The following is a 12,843-nucleotide window of genomic DNA, read 5'->3' on the forward strand; positions in this document are numbered from 1 at the left end:
TTATTCATACCAAAAAAGGAGAGCAAAGTTTAACCCTCAGAAGTTCGTATTCATTTTGGGTAGCTAGACAACCAACAGCCAAAGAGAAGGAGAAATTATACACAGACCAGTATTAAACACATCTGATGAAAGCAGTGCACAAATATTTTAGTAAAATAGCTCAAAACAAAAAAGCTAGTTCAAGTACAGTTTTGGACTCCAATCCAGCAAGACCCTCTGAGGCTACTACTACTAGTTTTACATATAATGTGGGACGCACTTGACAATGCAACAGTAGTCATAGATATAAAACTTTTAGATGGTGTCACATTCTATTTATTTTTTTTTTTAGATTTTGGCCTACATAGTAAATAGGCATTGAATGGCTACATGGAGATGAAAGGACAGGCCACCAGCTTAATGCATTTTTATAGCTCTAGGAAGACCTTTCATAGAAAGAGAAACAAAAAAGTGGTCAGATGGGGCTGGGAAGAAAGCAAGGTCATGCCTTTGCAGGGCTGGAGTATGGTTCATCTACTGGGAATAAAGTATAACACTGGACATATCTTTTCCTGTGAGGAATCTACCTCCAGTGCACCTGTTTGAAAGGTTTAGTTTACTCCTGAGGATGCAAAGCCTGGTTTTGGCCAGAGAAGCTTATCAGCATCTTTATACCATAGAAAAACAAAGAGCGTTTACTTTAATTACGTATTGACAAGCAGAAGAAGTGTTTCTGAGTAAAATACTTTTCTGTTTTTCTTAAAGAAGTAATAAACTACAGCACTGAAAACCTGAATATTAGTGACTAGGATGTATTGAAGTGACAATATTCTGTCTTGGCAACGTTAGTGGAACAGAACGAGCTATTTTTAGTTTGCGTATGTTTTGGAAGTGTTGACATCAGAGAGAGTCTTGAAGTGGAGCTGCATTATTTCACCTCTTTAATTAGTAACCCACAGGTGACATTTACGTTTGGAGACTGATGATATTTTTGTGGAAAGTCACGTAAAAGCCTAGTATTTATGGTGCCCATAAAATCATTGAACTTCATCTTGCTGCATAATGGCAATAGTTAGAAGCCTAATTACACTCTAAAACCTGCCTGGAGACTGGGCTACAGTCACTGAACATGTTCAATAGACCGTTATGCTGGTGAATTGTAGTCTGATTCTTGACATTGGCTGAAGTGATAAATTTTTCCTTCTAGGTCCTAAAAGGGAGCGGTTTCAGTAAAATTTCAAAATAGTCTGAGAATGGCGTGAACTGGGCCCCATTTAATCAGCTGTCATTTTAATCTTTTAATATTTTTTTCTTTTACCCAAAAGCAAGAAATAAAAAATAATTCTAGAAGTATGATAAATGATCAGATTAAAACTTACATCTTGCTCTTCTTTTTCTGCTTCTGGTAGATTTCAATTTAACACTCTCCCTGAGAACTCATGAAACGAATGCAAGTGTTGTCCTTGACCTCTGTGGGCAAGAGACTGTAAGCGAGAATTTGAATTTGCACTTTTTGATAGTTTGATGAAGTTTATAACTTCTCTTTTTAACCTACCTAGCCTATCTCCTGAACTCTTACAGATGAACTCTTACATAAGTAATTTTTCTACTTAATTTCCTGATTAATAAAAACTTGTTTTATTCTTTGACATTATATCTTTCTTTGAACTATATATGGGAAAGCACATATCCAAATTATATGAGCATTTTCTCCTGTTATTTTATATAAATGTTATACCTCAGTCCCTTCCCTCTAAGAAATTTATTTAATAAATTGTTCTCCTAAGCAATCTGTTGGCTACTGCTTTGTTAATTCCATTATCTTTTCTCTTTCTTCATTCTTCAGTTAACCCATTAAGATTTAAAATAGTAATATTTGTATATTTGAAAGTACCAGTAATGAATACTAAACATCTTGACTATGTCTACACTATTATTCCAGGCTTGTTTTCCATACAACAGTGAATCTTTTCTTGAGGCTGGCCAGGAGGTGTCCCTCAAAGCTGAAGCAGATATATCTGTAGGGTCATTCCTACTAATTTTGGATCAGTACTTAAAGGTTCTTCCACTTAAGGAAATAGTCCCAGAGAGTTTAATAACTGGTATTTTTACTAGCTTTTTCCCCCTTCCTTCTTTTTTCCCCTTTCCTAAACTTAATCTACCTGTGGCTTTAGGTAGGCTTTAGTTTTGGAGTCAAATAAAAAGGTTAATCAAAACATTCTGTTTATAAGGCATCATGTCTCCTTTTAAGAGTAACAGTTTACTGCACAGAACTCCTTCTAGATGGTGACATTTACTTTTCTGTCCCATCATGAATGGAACAGTTAATGTGTAATATCCTCGGCCACATTGGTTGCCTAAAAGTATTAATCAGGTAACTTCTGTGGATTATTTTTACTTTGCTTTCAGAATTTATTAATTGAGATTCAAACAACATCACTGTTAGTGAGACACACAGTCCTCATGGTTGTTAATCACTGAATGAAAGAGGGTATTACTTAGTAAGAGGTGGTTGTATCTAAAATAGTACCTGCAAATTCAGAACACATATCTTTCAAGTATTGTCTAATATTTGCTTGCATTTTTCTGTTTCCTTGATGATGCCTGCCAATAATTTATCTTTCTGGAATATTTAATAGAACGCGAACACAAAAAGGACACAAACAGTGAAAAGCAGACTAGCAAAACCCCTTGCTGCACTGGAAGCTATAATGCAGCTAAAGGCTGGCTGTGTAGGCTCTTCTTCAAACATGCATAGTGCCATAAACTATTATTTTTAAATCCAAACCAGCTGTATTATGATGACTCAAGGATTCCAAATGCAGCTGCGCACAGAGGTTTCTGTCACCACTGGGATCTGGTACAACAGTAAATACAAGCACAGCCCTGTTTCCATAGTTTACAATTAAAAGGACATGTGAAAATTGAGTGTGGAGGCAGGGTTATAAAACATGATTAATTCAACAGGGAATCATAAGTAATTTACACTATACTAAAGTTTTTGTTTATTTCAGAGGCATAAAATAAATTGTGACCGTTCAAATGGCATTATAGAAATGGTGATGGACCGATTTACAATTGACAATGAAGGTACCTACACAGTACAGATTCAAGATGGAAAGGCCAAGAACCAGTCTTCATTAGTTCTCATTGGAGATGGTATGTTCACCGAAACATTGAAACTTTGACTCTGATGAAGAAATGAATTTTAGTTATTCTTGGAGTAATTTTGTGACTAACTCATTTTTCATTCACTTCTAAAATTTAGCATTCAAGGCAGTATTGGCTGAGTCTGAGCTCCAGCGAAAGGAATTTCTCAGGAAGCAAGGTATGACAGAGTAGACTGGTGATTTTAGGCCCAGTTTGCAGCTAATGATGCATCCCTGGTGAATACTAAGTGCGTCCAACTTCCATTGATTTCATTAGAAGATGAATATATTGCAGAGTCTGAGAAGACACTGAACCCTTGGTGGATCTTATTTTCCAGCATTGTGATATGATACATGCAGGTTGTGACAGAACTTTCGCTAAGTAAAGAAATAAAGTGGGAGTCCCTACAAGAGGTTATCTGCTCAATATTCATGAGAAGGGTGCCTACTGTAGGCTCTCATCCAACAAAACATTCCAGCACATTTATTTTTAAGCATACAAATTGTCCCTTCAATATAATTGACAGAAGAGTTGACAGCATAGCATCAGACAAGGAAGATTAAAAACCAGATCCTGTGGTTTCTGTCCAGGCAAAATTCCAGGAACTAAATGTATATTTGTTGCATAGTTGCTATACAGTTTCAGAGTTTGTTATATACTTGCTATCAATATTGGTTGCAGCTGAAAGTAAGAATTACTATTGGATACCTAATTCAGAATTCTATCACTGTGAAATGCTTAAAAAATTGAGTTTGAGCTCTAGTTTGTAATTTTTGCTTGGCAAGCACATGGCTTTTAGGATGAAAGTAATAATAATAATTAAAAGCATTTATTCTAAATAGCTTAGATAAAATTCTCTACATAAGCAATGTAATTCGATTATTTTCTATTTTGGGGGGGGATTATTTATTTTTTTTTTAATAGATTTAGGAAGGAAATTATACCACTTACAGCATAAACTCACAAGATCTACAGTTCTCAGTGACTTAAGTGAAAATCTGGGACTTTACTACCTTCCAGGTCTGGATATTGCAGTTATGGGCCCTGACCCTGCAGACACTAAAACATATAACTTTACTGACATGAGTAAGCACAATAATTTTAAAAAGGCTATGTATGTCAGTAAATTTACTTAAGGATATACATATACTTGCAGAATTGGAACCTCAGTGGGGAAAAGGAATAGTTCCTGTTCTGCTGGTAATGTTTCATACATTTTTTCACTTTATATAATTTAGACAAATAATGTCTGGCATGGGATTTTTGCTTTGACCATTTAATTGGGTGTTTGGATACATTTGTTTATTCTCCAGTTCCCTTTGCATTAAATACATTGTTTGTACACTTGTTTGTAGCTACTCTGTTTCTTTCCTATGCTTAGCTGGCAATTGGGCATAAACATATTTAGTAAATTAATCTGTCTCACCATTTTACGTTTTGGAATTACATGAATTATCATAAAACCAGAGATAAGCCTCAGGTTTCTAAACTGTACTGTAGACACCTGGGTCAATACAATAAAAACTTACTACAGGATTTTCCTTTTAGTGCATAGGTAGTTGAGGAGTTCCCTCTCATCACTCTGATGTAAGGATGTTATAATATAATTGTCATCCTTTTTCTTTTTTTCACTGCATCTCTCTGATACTCTTCATTCTACAACATATGCTTCAAAACAATTTTGTTTCTTAGGTCCTCACTTCTCAGAGTTTCTGTATTGGGAAGTTACAGAGGAATGTGAAGTTTTACTTGCTTGTAAGGTGAGGAAATATACTTGAAATAATTTGTTAGAATGTGTTGATTTAAAGTTGAGGTAGGAAATATGAGGAAAGATTTTGATATTTTTAAAATTAAAAGTTTCATATGAAAACTTTTTTTTATTATTTAGAAATATTTAAAATAAAAATTTCTGACTTACTAGTCTTCTGCTGTATTCTTCATTAAGACAAAAAAAAATTTACAGAAGACTTCTAAATGTGATAGGTGATCTAATTCTTTATAATAATTGTGAACCATAACAATAATTTAAACAAAATATTCATCCAAAGCCAGAGTTCAAACTCTTTCCTCACCATTTTCTGATTTAAAGGTTCCTCTACCAAAGCATCTGTTATTTAATCAACTGTAACCAAACATGCAACAAAGGCTTCTAGAATTAAAGTTATAAAACATGATTTTTATTATATTTGGCTAATGACCTTTGAATCTTAACTAATGCTAATGTGCATGGAATTCAGAGTAATTTCTGCTGTTAACATCTTTATATGCCATTCTAAACTGATATATTTTAATTTGTGTTGCTCTTCTAGAGTGACTAATTAGAGGTCTGAATAACTAAATTAATTGAATTGAACAGGCATCAAACTCCTTTTCATTGCCTTTTCTTGTAATATGGACTCTTTTGTATTAATTTTCTCCACTTCTTTTGAGTAAGCTTTTGGCTTTTAATTAGACTAACTTGAATCATTCATTATGAGCAATTCACATGCACATTTGTGGAATTTTTTTCCTTTTTTTTCTGCTCACTAATTAGGAGACCTTTAACCTCAACTTATTCCCGGCAGAACTGGCCTGGGTGGTGAAGCTGCCATTCTGTGTGCCCCCATTTTAAGGCTCAACACTCATTAGCTAAGATGGTACCTTTGCTGGTACTGAGCTGCATAGCTGGTGTACTTTATAATCTCCACATGCATTTGCCTCAGACATGAACCCTGCTTATCCTTTCCTTCACATGTGGAATTATATGTTGCCTAACCAGTTATACTAGTGTTAATTCTCTACAAATTAATCTGAAATTATCCTTCTCTTCATTGACTGTCAAACCTGTTTATACCACTGAAACTGTGAAAGGCTGAGTGTCTGATTATATGCTTTTCACCAGTGTCCTTTGTGTTCATAAGGCCAGAACATTTTATGTAAATGAAATGTAGGATATGGGCTGTTTGCACACTTGTCATTTTAACTATGCCATTGACCTTAAAATGTTTGTTACTGTTAGTATGTGACTGGCCATTAGGTTCACATGGTACTGTTGTTTATGCTTGCTTAACTGATATTTGTACATAGGAAGAGTTTAAACAATAAAGCCTGGATTTGTCCTATAAACTTCAGATACCTGACATTTGAGTTACAAGTGTGGCTGACCTGGGCTATTTCTGTGCTAATAAAAACCATCTAAGGAACAATCTCTGCTTCCCCAGGCCATATCATAGCACTTGGCCCAGGTCTCTTCTAGGCTCTGTTTTGTGCTCCTGCGCGAAAGTAATTGTCATGGGTGATTTTACCTCTTGAAAGAGCCTGGGATAATGTGAAGGAAGTACCTGTAAGAAAGGGCTTTTTGCCTTGACTTTCTCAAAGGCCGTGGCATGAAATAGGGGACTTAGGAAACCAGGCCAACTGAAAGCTTGTGTGGGGCAGAAGATGGACTGTATGATTCAGGTTCATAACAGTAATAATGAACAAATATGGGTTGTGTTATAAAACAGTATATCCAAAGTAATACACATTACCTCACATATCACTTATTTTCTATGTGATTGGACCTGATTGACTTTTGATTGACTTAGTGTTTAATTCTGAAATAGCTGGGATTGATGACCTTGTTCTTGGCATTGTAGCCCTTGCATGCCTGTGGGACATGTTTGTACATATGAGTGATAATTTGATGGTGTTTGCTTTTTATTGTGTGTTTATTTTTCTTCATACGCCAGCATCTACTATCATTTTTCTTCAAGTACCTCTAAATTTCAGAATGTTCAGAAGCTACCTGCTTTTGTATAACTTTGACCCTTATTTGTACTGTGTCTGTTAAAAGCAAGATTTTTGGTGTGTGGCTAAACAGCGAAAAAGGTAACTTTTCAAAGTAAATGTCAACATGAAATAACTTCAGCAGTGCAAATTGCATGTGAAACTCAGTCTATTTATTGTCAGATTGAGTGCTAACAGTCTTTGATGAAAAATTGTTGAAAAGCATTAAAGGCTTATTCCTTCAGGCTTTGTTCAAATAAAATTGTCACTCATGTCATATGACTACAGGAATAGCCACTTTGTAGTTACTGGTAAATGTAAAATGCTGCTCACTTTTCTCAAGCAAGGCATTGCTTTGGGCCAGGTTGTGATCTCAAATACTCTGTCAGAGATCCATAGCAAGCACACTGGTTATTAAGCAGCAATATATGTGATTAATGTGAGCAGGTTTTATAGAGATGTTCAGGAGTCAAAAAATAGGAGGCCCTCCTATTTGTCTAGTCTCCTCTAGAGAGCTTTCATAGACCTGTCCATCTATGGAATGACTTCTCTAATATGAAAGTGTTAGAAATTGGTGCATGTATTTTCCTCCAAGCAAGCCACTTGAAACTATTGCAGATCTGTATTAACTTCTGGGCTGCCCTCTATCCATTTGTTCAGTTCTTTTTTAAGGAGACTTTTTAAAGCAACTGCCTGGGGACTGAGAAATGTCCTGCCAGCTCTGTCCTTCTGCCAAAGCCACGCTGACTGGGTATCCAGGCTACGCACAGAAATACTATTGCATTTTTGTGATTTTTGGAAGGGTATGGGGATAGTGATGTCAAAGAAACCATAGTGTTTCTGAAAGGGAGAAAAATAAAATATATTGCCAGGGTTTCTAAAAAGAGCTGGGCTTTTAGCTTCTTTGAATTCGTAGTTTGAGGACATTCATCCAGAGATATTTTAAGCATCACCAATACACAATTTATATTTCAAAATCAGAGCAGTACTTGAGGTATGCCTGTAGGCTATTTATGCATTTCTTAGATGATCTGCTGCTACTACAGCAAAATTCTGGCTTTCAAGCGACTTCTCTGCATTTGCACTACGTTGTGAAGCCCCTTTTTGTTGGGAGAGACTGCAATTTGTAGGATTCCTCAAGTCTTTGTACTTCTCATAGGACACAATGTAGAAGAAAAAAAGGATATCTGGTACAGCTCACAATTTTGAAGTCTCAAATGCTTTCAGAATAATAATTTCTGTTGCTCTCTGCAGTGTAGCCCTGGAAGACATTGCTTAGGTAGCTGGGATAAATCTGCAAATTGGCTGAAGACGCTCTAAGATAGGGCCTGAGTTCTGTGTTACAGCTCTCTGGAGACACATGGCAAACACAAAAAGATAAAGCAGAGTTCAGCAGCTCTAATTTCAAAGATACTCCTCAAAGATATCTCTAGAAAAACTACAACCACATAGCGAGGGTGCAAAACCCTTTAAGGGAAGAGATTGACAGAATTGCCTTTAAGGATTTGACAGGGCTCTGAAGGTGTAAGCTCTATACTTCTGACCAGTTCTGTGCTGCAAATAAATACCGTAGGACTAAGGTTTGCTTAGTAGCACTTGGTTGAAATTGGTTTTTTACTTAGCTTTATTTGACATGTGTTATAAAAAAATTGACTTCTTATGTTGAAAGTACCTGTGTGACTACCTACCTGTGATCCCTTTCTTCAGGACATAGCCAGGCTTATGTGCCTTTTCTGTTGTACAGGTTGCGAACACAAAGAAGGAGACTGTTTTCAAGTGGTATAAGGATGGTTCTGGGATTGACGTTGAGGTGCCTGATCTGCAGCAGGGAAAATGTCACCTTAGTATTCCCAGGGTACAGTATCACCTACTGATTAGAATTGACAGCTTCTGCTTGACACGCTATAGATTTGCCAGGCAGAGCACTAAACCAGCTATCATGATTTCCGTGAACTGTTTTAAGAAAAAGCATATTTGCTACCCTTCAATTAGCTGGTGAGTAACTAATGCTGGTAAAAGAGTATCTATTTTTGTTATCAGCTCAGACAGTTCATGCTTAAGTTGCTTCAGCGTCCGTAGGTAAACTCTATCTCGTTAGTTCTTATTGCTCCTTAATTTATCAATTTGTTCAAGCACCTCATTTCTGACAGTGTTTCAGTTTTATTGCCTAAAATGAATAGGTTTGAGGTATATGAATTCTTAAGATTTATCTTTATGCAAACAGGACAACCTTACTTGGGTCTGAAGCCTTAGCTTGCATAGTTTCTGCCTTTGTCAAGTGCCAAAACCTCCCCAGATCGAGTTTTTCTGCTTTCAGCATAATGTGCATTCCATTAAATTTATGTATTTATTTATTGGTTTCATATTCTTCTAATTTTCTTCCTTCACTTCACTTGCAAGAGGATACTGACTTTCCAGTGGCTTCATCTTTCTTGACGAGACTTTTTTGGGGGAGGGTGGTTTCTGCTTGTCTTGAATTGTTCTTGTTACTTGTCATTCAATTATATGATGCTTCTACTATGATTTACTTGCTTGTGGCCTTGTATAAGTCTAAGACTCAATTAAATAACCTCCCAACTATATATATTTATTTATATATTTTTCCTTCAGGTTTTAAAATAAATTAAAATAAAACCACCCCCCCAAAAAACCCCTGCTGCCTTTAATGCAGTATCACTGTGTTAGATTTTAGAATGTAAGGGTAATGAATTCATTATTTACTTAGCATAGATATAATTTGACTACAGTTGCTGCTTGAATGAAAGCTACTGAGTTGATATCTGGACAGTTAAAGGATATAGATCTGTTGTTATGCTTTACATAGATTGATTCAAAAAAGTAATCATTTTGGTTGAAGAAAAATTTCATTTCTAAAGTTTGTGTGTGTTGAAGTTACCCTCTGTTACATCTTACTACACTACTTGTAATTTCTACTGACCAGGATCAACTCTTTTTGTCTTTTTGGAACCAGACTAAAAACATGGTTTCTCAAGGCAGTTGAACTGAAATCAGAATATGTTTTAGGCTTAAGAACTAACTACAGCTCCATAAAAAACATGCACAAGCCATTCATAGTTTCCATCTCATTTCTGGAAAGATTATTTAACCAGAATGCGGTACGGTGTATGCTGTTTGATTCAGAAAATCATGCAGGGGTTGAGCAAATGTTGTACTATTATCAAGTTTGTCAGTAAACGTCTTGTGTTTTCCTTGTAGCTGTCTCGCAAAGATGAAGGAGTTTATAAGGCAACACTATCAGATGATAGAGGTCATGATGTATCTACTCTTGAATTATCAGGAAAAGGTAACATTTAGTTTACTATATTGAAATAATGATCTCCGTATGTTCACAAGAGGTGTCAAAGATCTATCCTTGCAAATGGCAAGTTAGCAAACATTTTTGGGGTCCTTTGCATTTCATTTCTTAAGTTATAGAGGCCTGAACTGCAGATCACCAGTTTAGGAGGGGTGATACTGGTCATTGTAATGGTTACTCTCTAGTACTCTGACAGGCAAGAAATGAAGTAAGTTTCTAATCAGGCAGACACCCCCTTTTATGTGAGATCTTTTGTAGAGAGCTCTCTCTCTCTCAAATTTGTTAAGCTTTAATATCTACAAACCCCCCTAAAGCACCAAAGTGCTGAATATGTTGATGTAGGTCTGTCTGTGGCGACTGAGAGTTATTTTGATTGTAAAATCATAAAGCTGTATTGTAGGTTAACTCCAGTAGGCAGCTCAGCCCCACATAGCTACTCGCTTCCCTCCCTGCCACCAACCCTGGTGGGATGGGGGAGAGAACTGGAAGGGGAAAAGCAAGAAAACACGTGGGTTGAGATAAAGACAGTTTAATAGATAAAGCAAAAGCTGTGCATGACGGCAAAGCAAAATAAGGAATTAATTCACTTCTACCCATCGGCAGGCAGGGGTTCAGCCATCTCCAGGAAAGCAGGGCTCCATCACATGTAATGGTGACTTGGGAAGACCAACACCAAAACTCTGAAAGTCTCTCTTCCTCCTTCTTCCCCCAGCTTTCTATGCTGAGCATGACGTTCTATGGTCTGGAATACCCCTCTGGTCAGTCGGGGTCAGCTGTCCCGCCTGTGTCCCCTCCCAACTCCTTGTTCACCCCCATCCTCCTCACTGGTGGGGCAGTCTGAGGAACAGAAATAAAATGCTTTCATGCTGTGCAAACACTGCTCAGCAATAGCTAAAACATCCCTGTGTTATCATCAACACTGTTTCAGTCACAAATCCAAAACACAGCACCATACAAGCTGCTATGAAGAAAATTAACTCCATCCCAGCCAAAACCAGTACAATCTCCGCCCCTCATTCCATACCATTTATGTCATGTTCAGGAGTCACACTATCTAATACATCCTCATTAACCACCTCCTCCATTCCTGTCCTTTGGTACATACACAGATATCATTCTCTTAGTCTATGGATTTTCAAGTAAGGGGTATCCTGACCACTGGAATAAACAAAAGGTACAGTAGTTCTCCATCTTATGGTCAGGGGTCCTTCCAGAGACTATACTTCAGGTATGGTAAGACAGTGCTGTGCTGCAAGTGTACAGTGAAATGCCTATTTAGAGAATTCATAGTGTCTAATTCTGTGGGTCCAGGAAGCTTTGAAAATGTCAACCAGCAAAACCACATGAACTGCAGTGTTAAAACGAACAGTGGGTCTCCTAAATGGTGGAGTTAGCCTTGAAACGTAAAGGATAAACAGAGAAGTTTAGCATGAATGGGACCCTGGAAGACTGCATATTTTATGGGGCAGGTTAGTTCAAGCTCAGGATGCATTGGCATTCAAATGAAAATAAATGCAAATAAGGGTAAGAGAATCTAGTCTAAAATGCACTGATGGTAGGCATTTAAATAAGGTTTCATATGTTATCAGATATCACAGTAAGCTACTGTAATTCTACGTATATTTAAATTTGTTCAGTGAAAAAAAAGTTAGTTTACTTCTGAGTCTATAGCAAAGATTGATCTGTTGCCAACATAAATGATTTTTACTCAACTTGGGCAGAGAGATCTTCCTTGGGCTTCTTTGCTTAGGTCCCACCAACTAAGCCAAGGTGAACCTGGATTCATCCCACCTGCATGTAGACATTTGACCCAAATAATGAATATTATTTGCTGGGTCCTAATAGAGGGAGAAAGGCATGTTCAAAAATTAACTCAATTTACCAAAGATCTTAATATTTTTTTATTTTCAGCAGGTTGGGGAATTACCTGAAATAAGAGGAAAAGATGAATATCAGACTGAGTTCTTAAGCGATTCATGTCCTCATGTCAACATGCCAGTAGAAGCATAGTGGAGTTTGCAGACAGTTACAGAATTGAATCACGATTTATTTTAGCAGAGACAAAAAATGTGCAGATACAGATCAATACAGACCAAATATACAAGTAGTGTTTTCTGAACTTCATGCATTTCGCTGTCTTCCCTCTTCATAAAAATTCTTCAGCCTTGAATATGCATTCTTCAGATTTTGGTGCTTCTTTCTTTCTCTTTCCATCTTAACACAATGACACTGAATAGGATTCTTCTGCTATGAAAGAGTTCCCTGTTCTTCTGCTGTTGTCTCCAGGGTTCTCCCCTTCTGCAAACCCATCATCTCTCTGATATTTCAAAAGCTTGATATGATACCTGTTTTCTTTCACTTGCTGTTGAAGGGGTTTACATTTGTCAAATGCCAACCTACAGGGAGCAGGTGAAAACTGTTTTCACCTAGAATGTGATAATTTCTCTTTCCCCTGCACTCTCCTCTGAATGTGAACTATCTAGTTTTAATGACCTTTTATTGTTTCTGGCCTGAGGGATACAAAGACAAAGATTTGACAGCAGACAGCTGACTCCAGACACAGCAGAGATACTGAGTGACACAGCACAGAATTCATATGCTGTACACAGTCAGTCTCCAATTTGTCCTATACACCTGTTGCAATTTTAATG

At 36.9% G+C, this 12,843-nt stretch overlaps 1 protein-coding gene across 1 annotated transcript in view; it reads left to right on the forward strand.

Annotated features, from left to right (window-relative positions):
* Positions 1-12,843, forward strand: part of MYOM2 (myomesin 2) — a 79,880-nt gene that overhangs the window by 56,696 nt on the left and 10,341 nt on the right. The window contains exons 26-30 of the mRNA XM_010566736.1: positions 2,994-3,138; positions 3,248-3,307; positions 4,822-4,889; positions 8,621-8,731; positions 10,093-10,180. Of these exons, the coding sequence (XP_010565038.1) occupies positions 2,994-3,138; positions 3,248-3,307; positions 4,822-4,889; positions 8,621-8,731; positions 10,093-10,180 (472 nt within the window). The remainder of the gene's footprint in view (positions 1-2,993; positions 3,139-3,247; positions 3,308-4,821; positions 4,890-8,620; positions 8,732-10,092; positions 10,181-12,843) is intronic.

The sequence above is a fragment of the Haliaeetus leucocephalus genome, unplaced genomic scaffold (assembly GCF_000737465.1).
Source record: "Haliaeetus leucocephalus isolate CR32 unplaced genomic scaffold, Haliaeetus_leucocephalus-4.0 Scaffold217, whole genome shotgun sequence".
NCBI classification, from domain to species: domain Eukaryota; kingdom Metazoa; phylum Chordata; class Aves; order Accipitriformes; family Accipitridae; genus Haliaeetus; species Haliaeetus leucocephalus.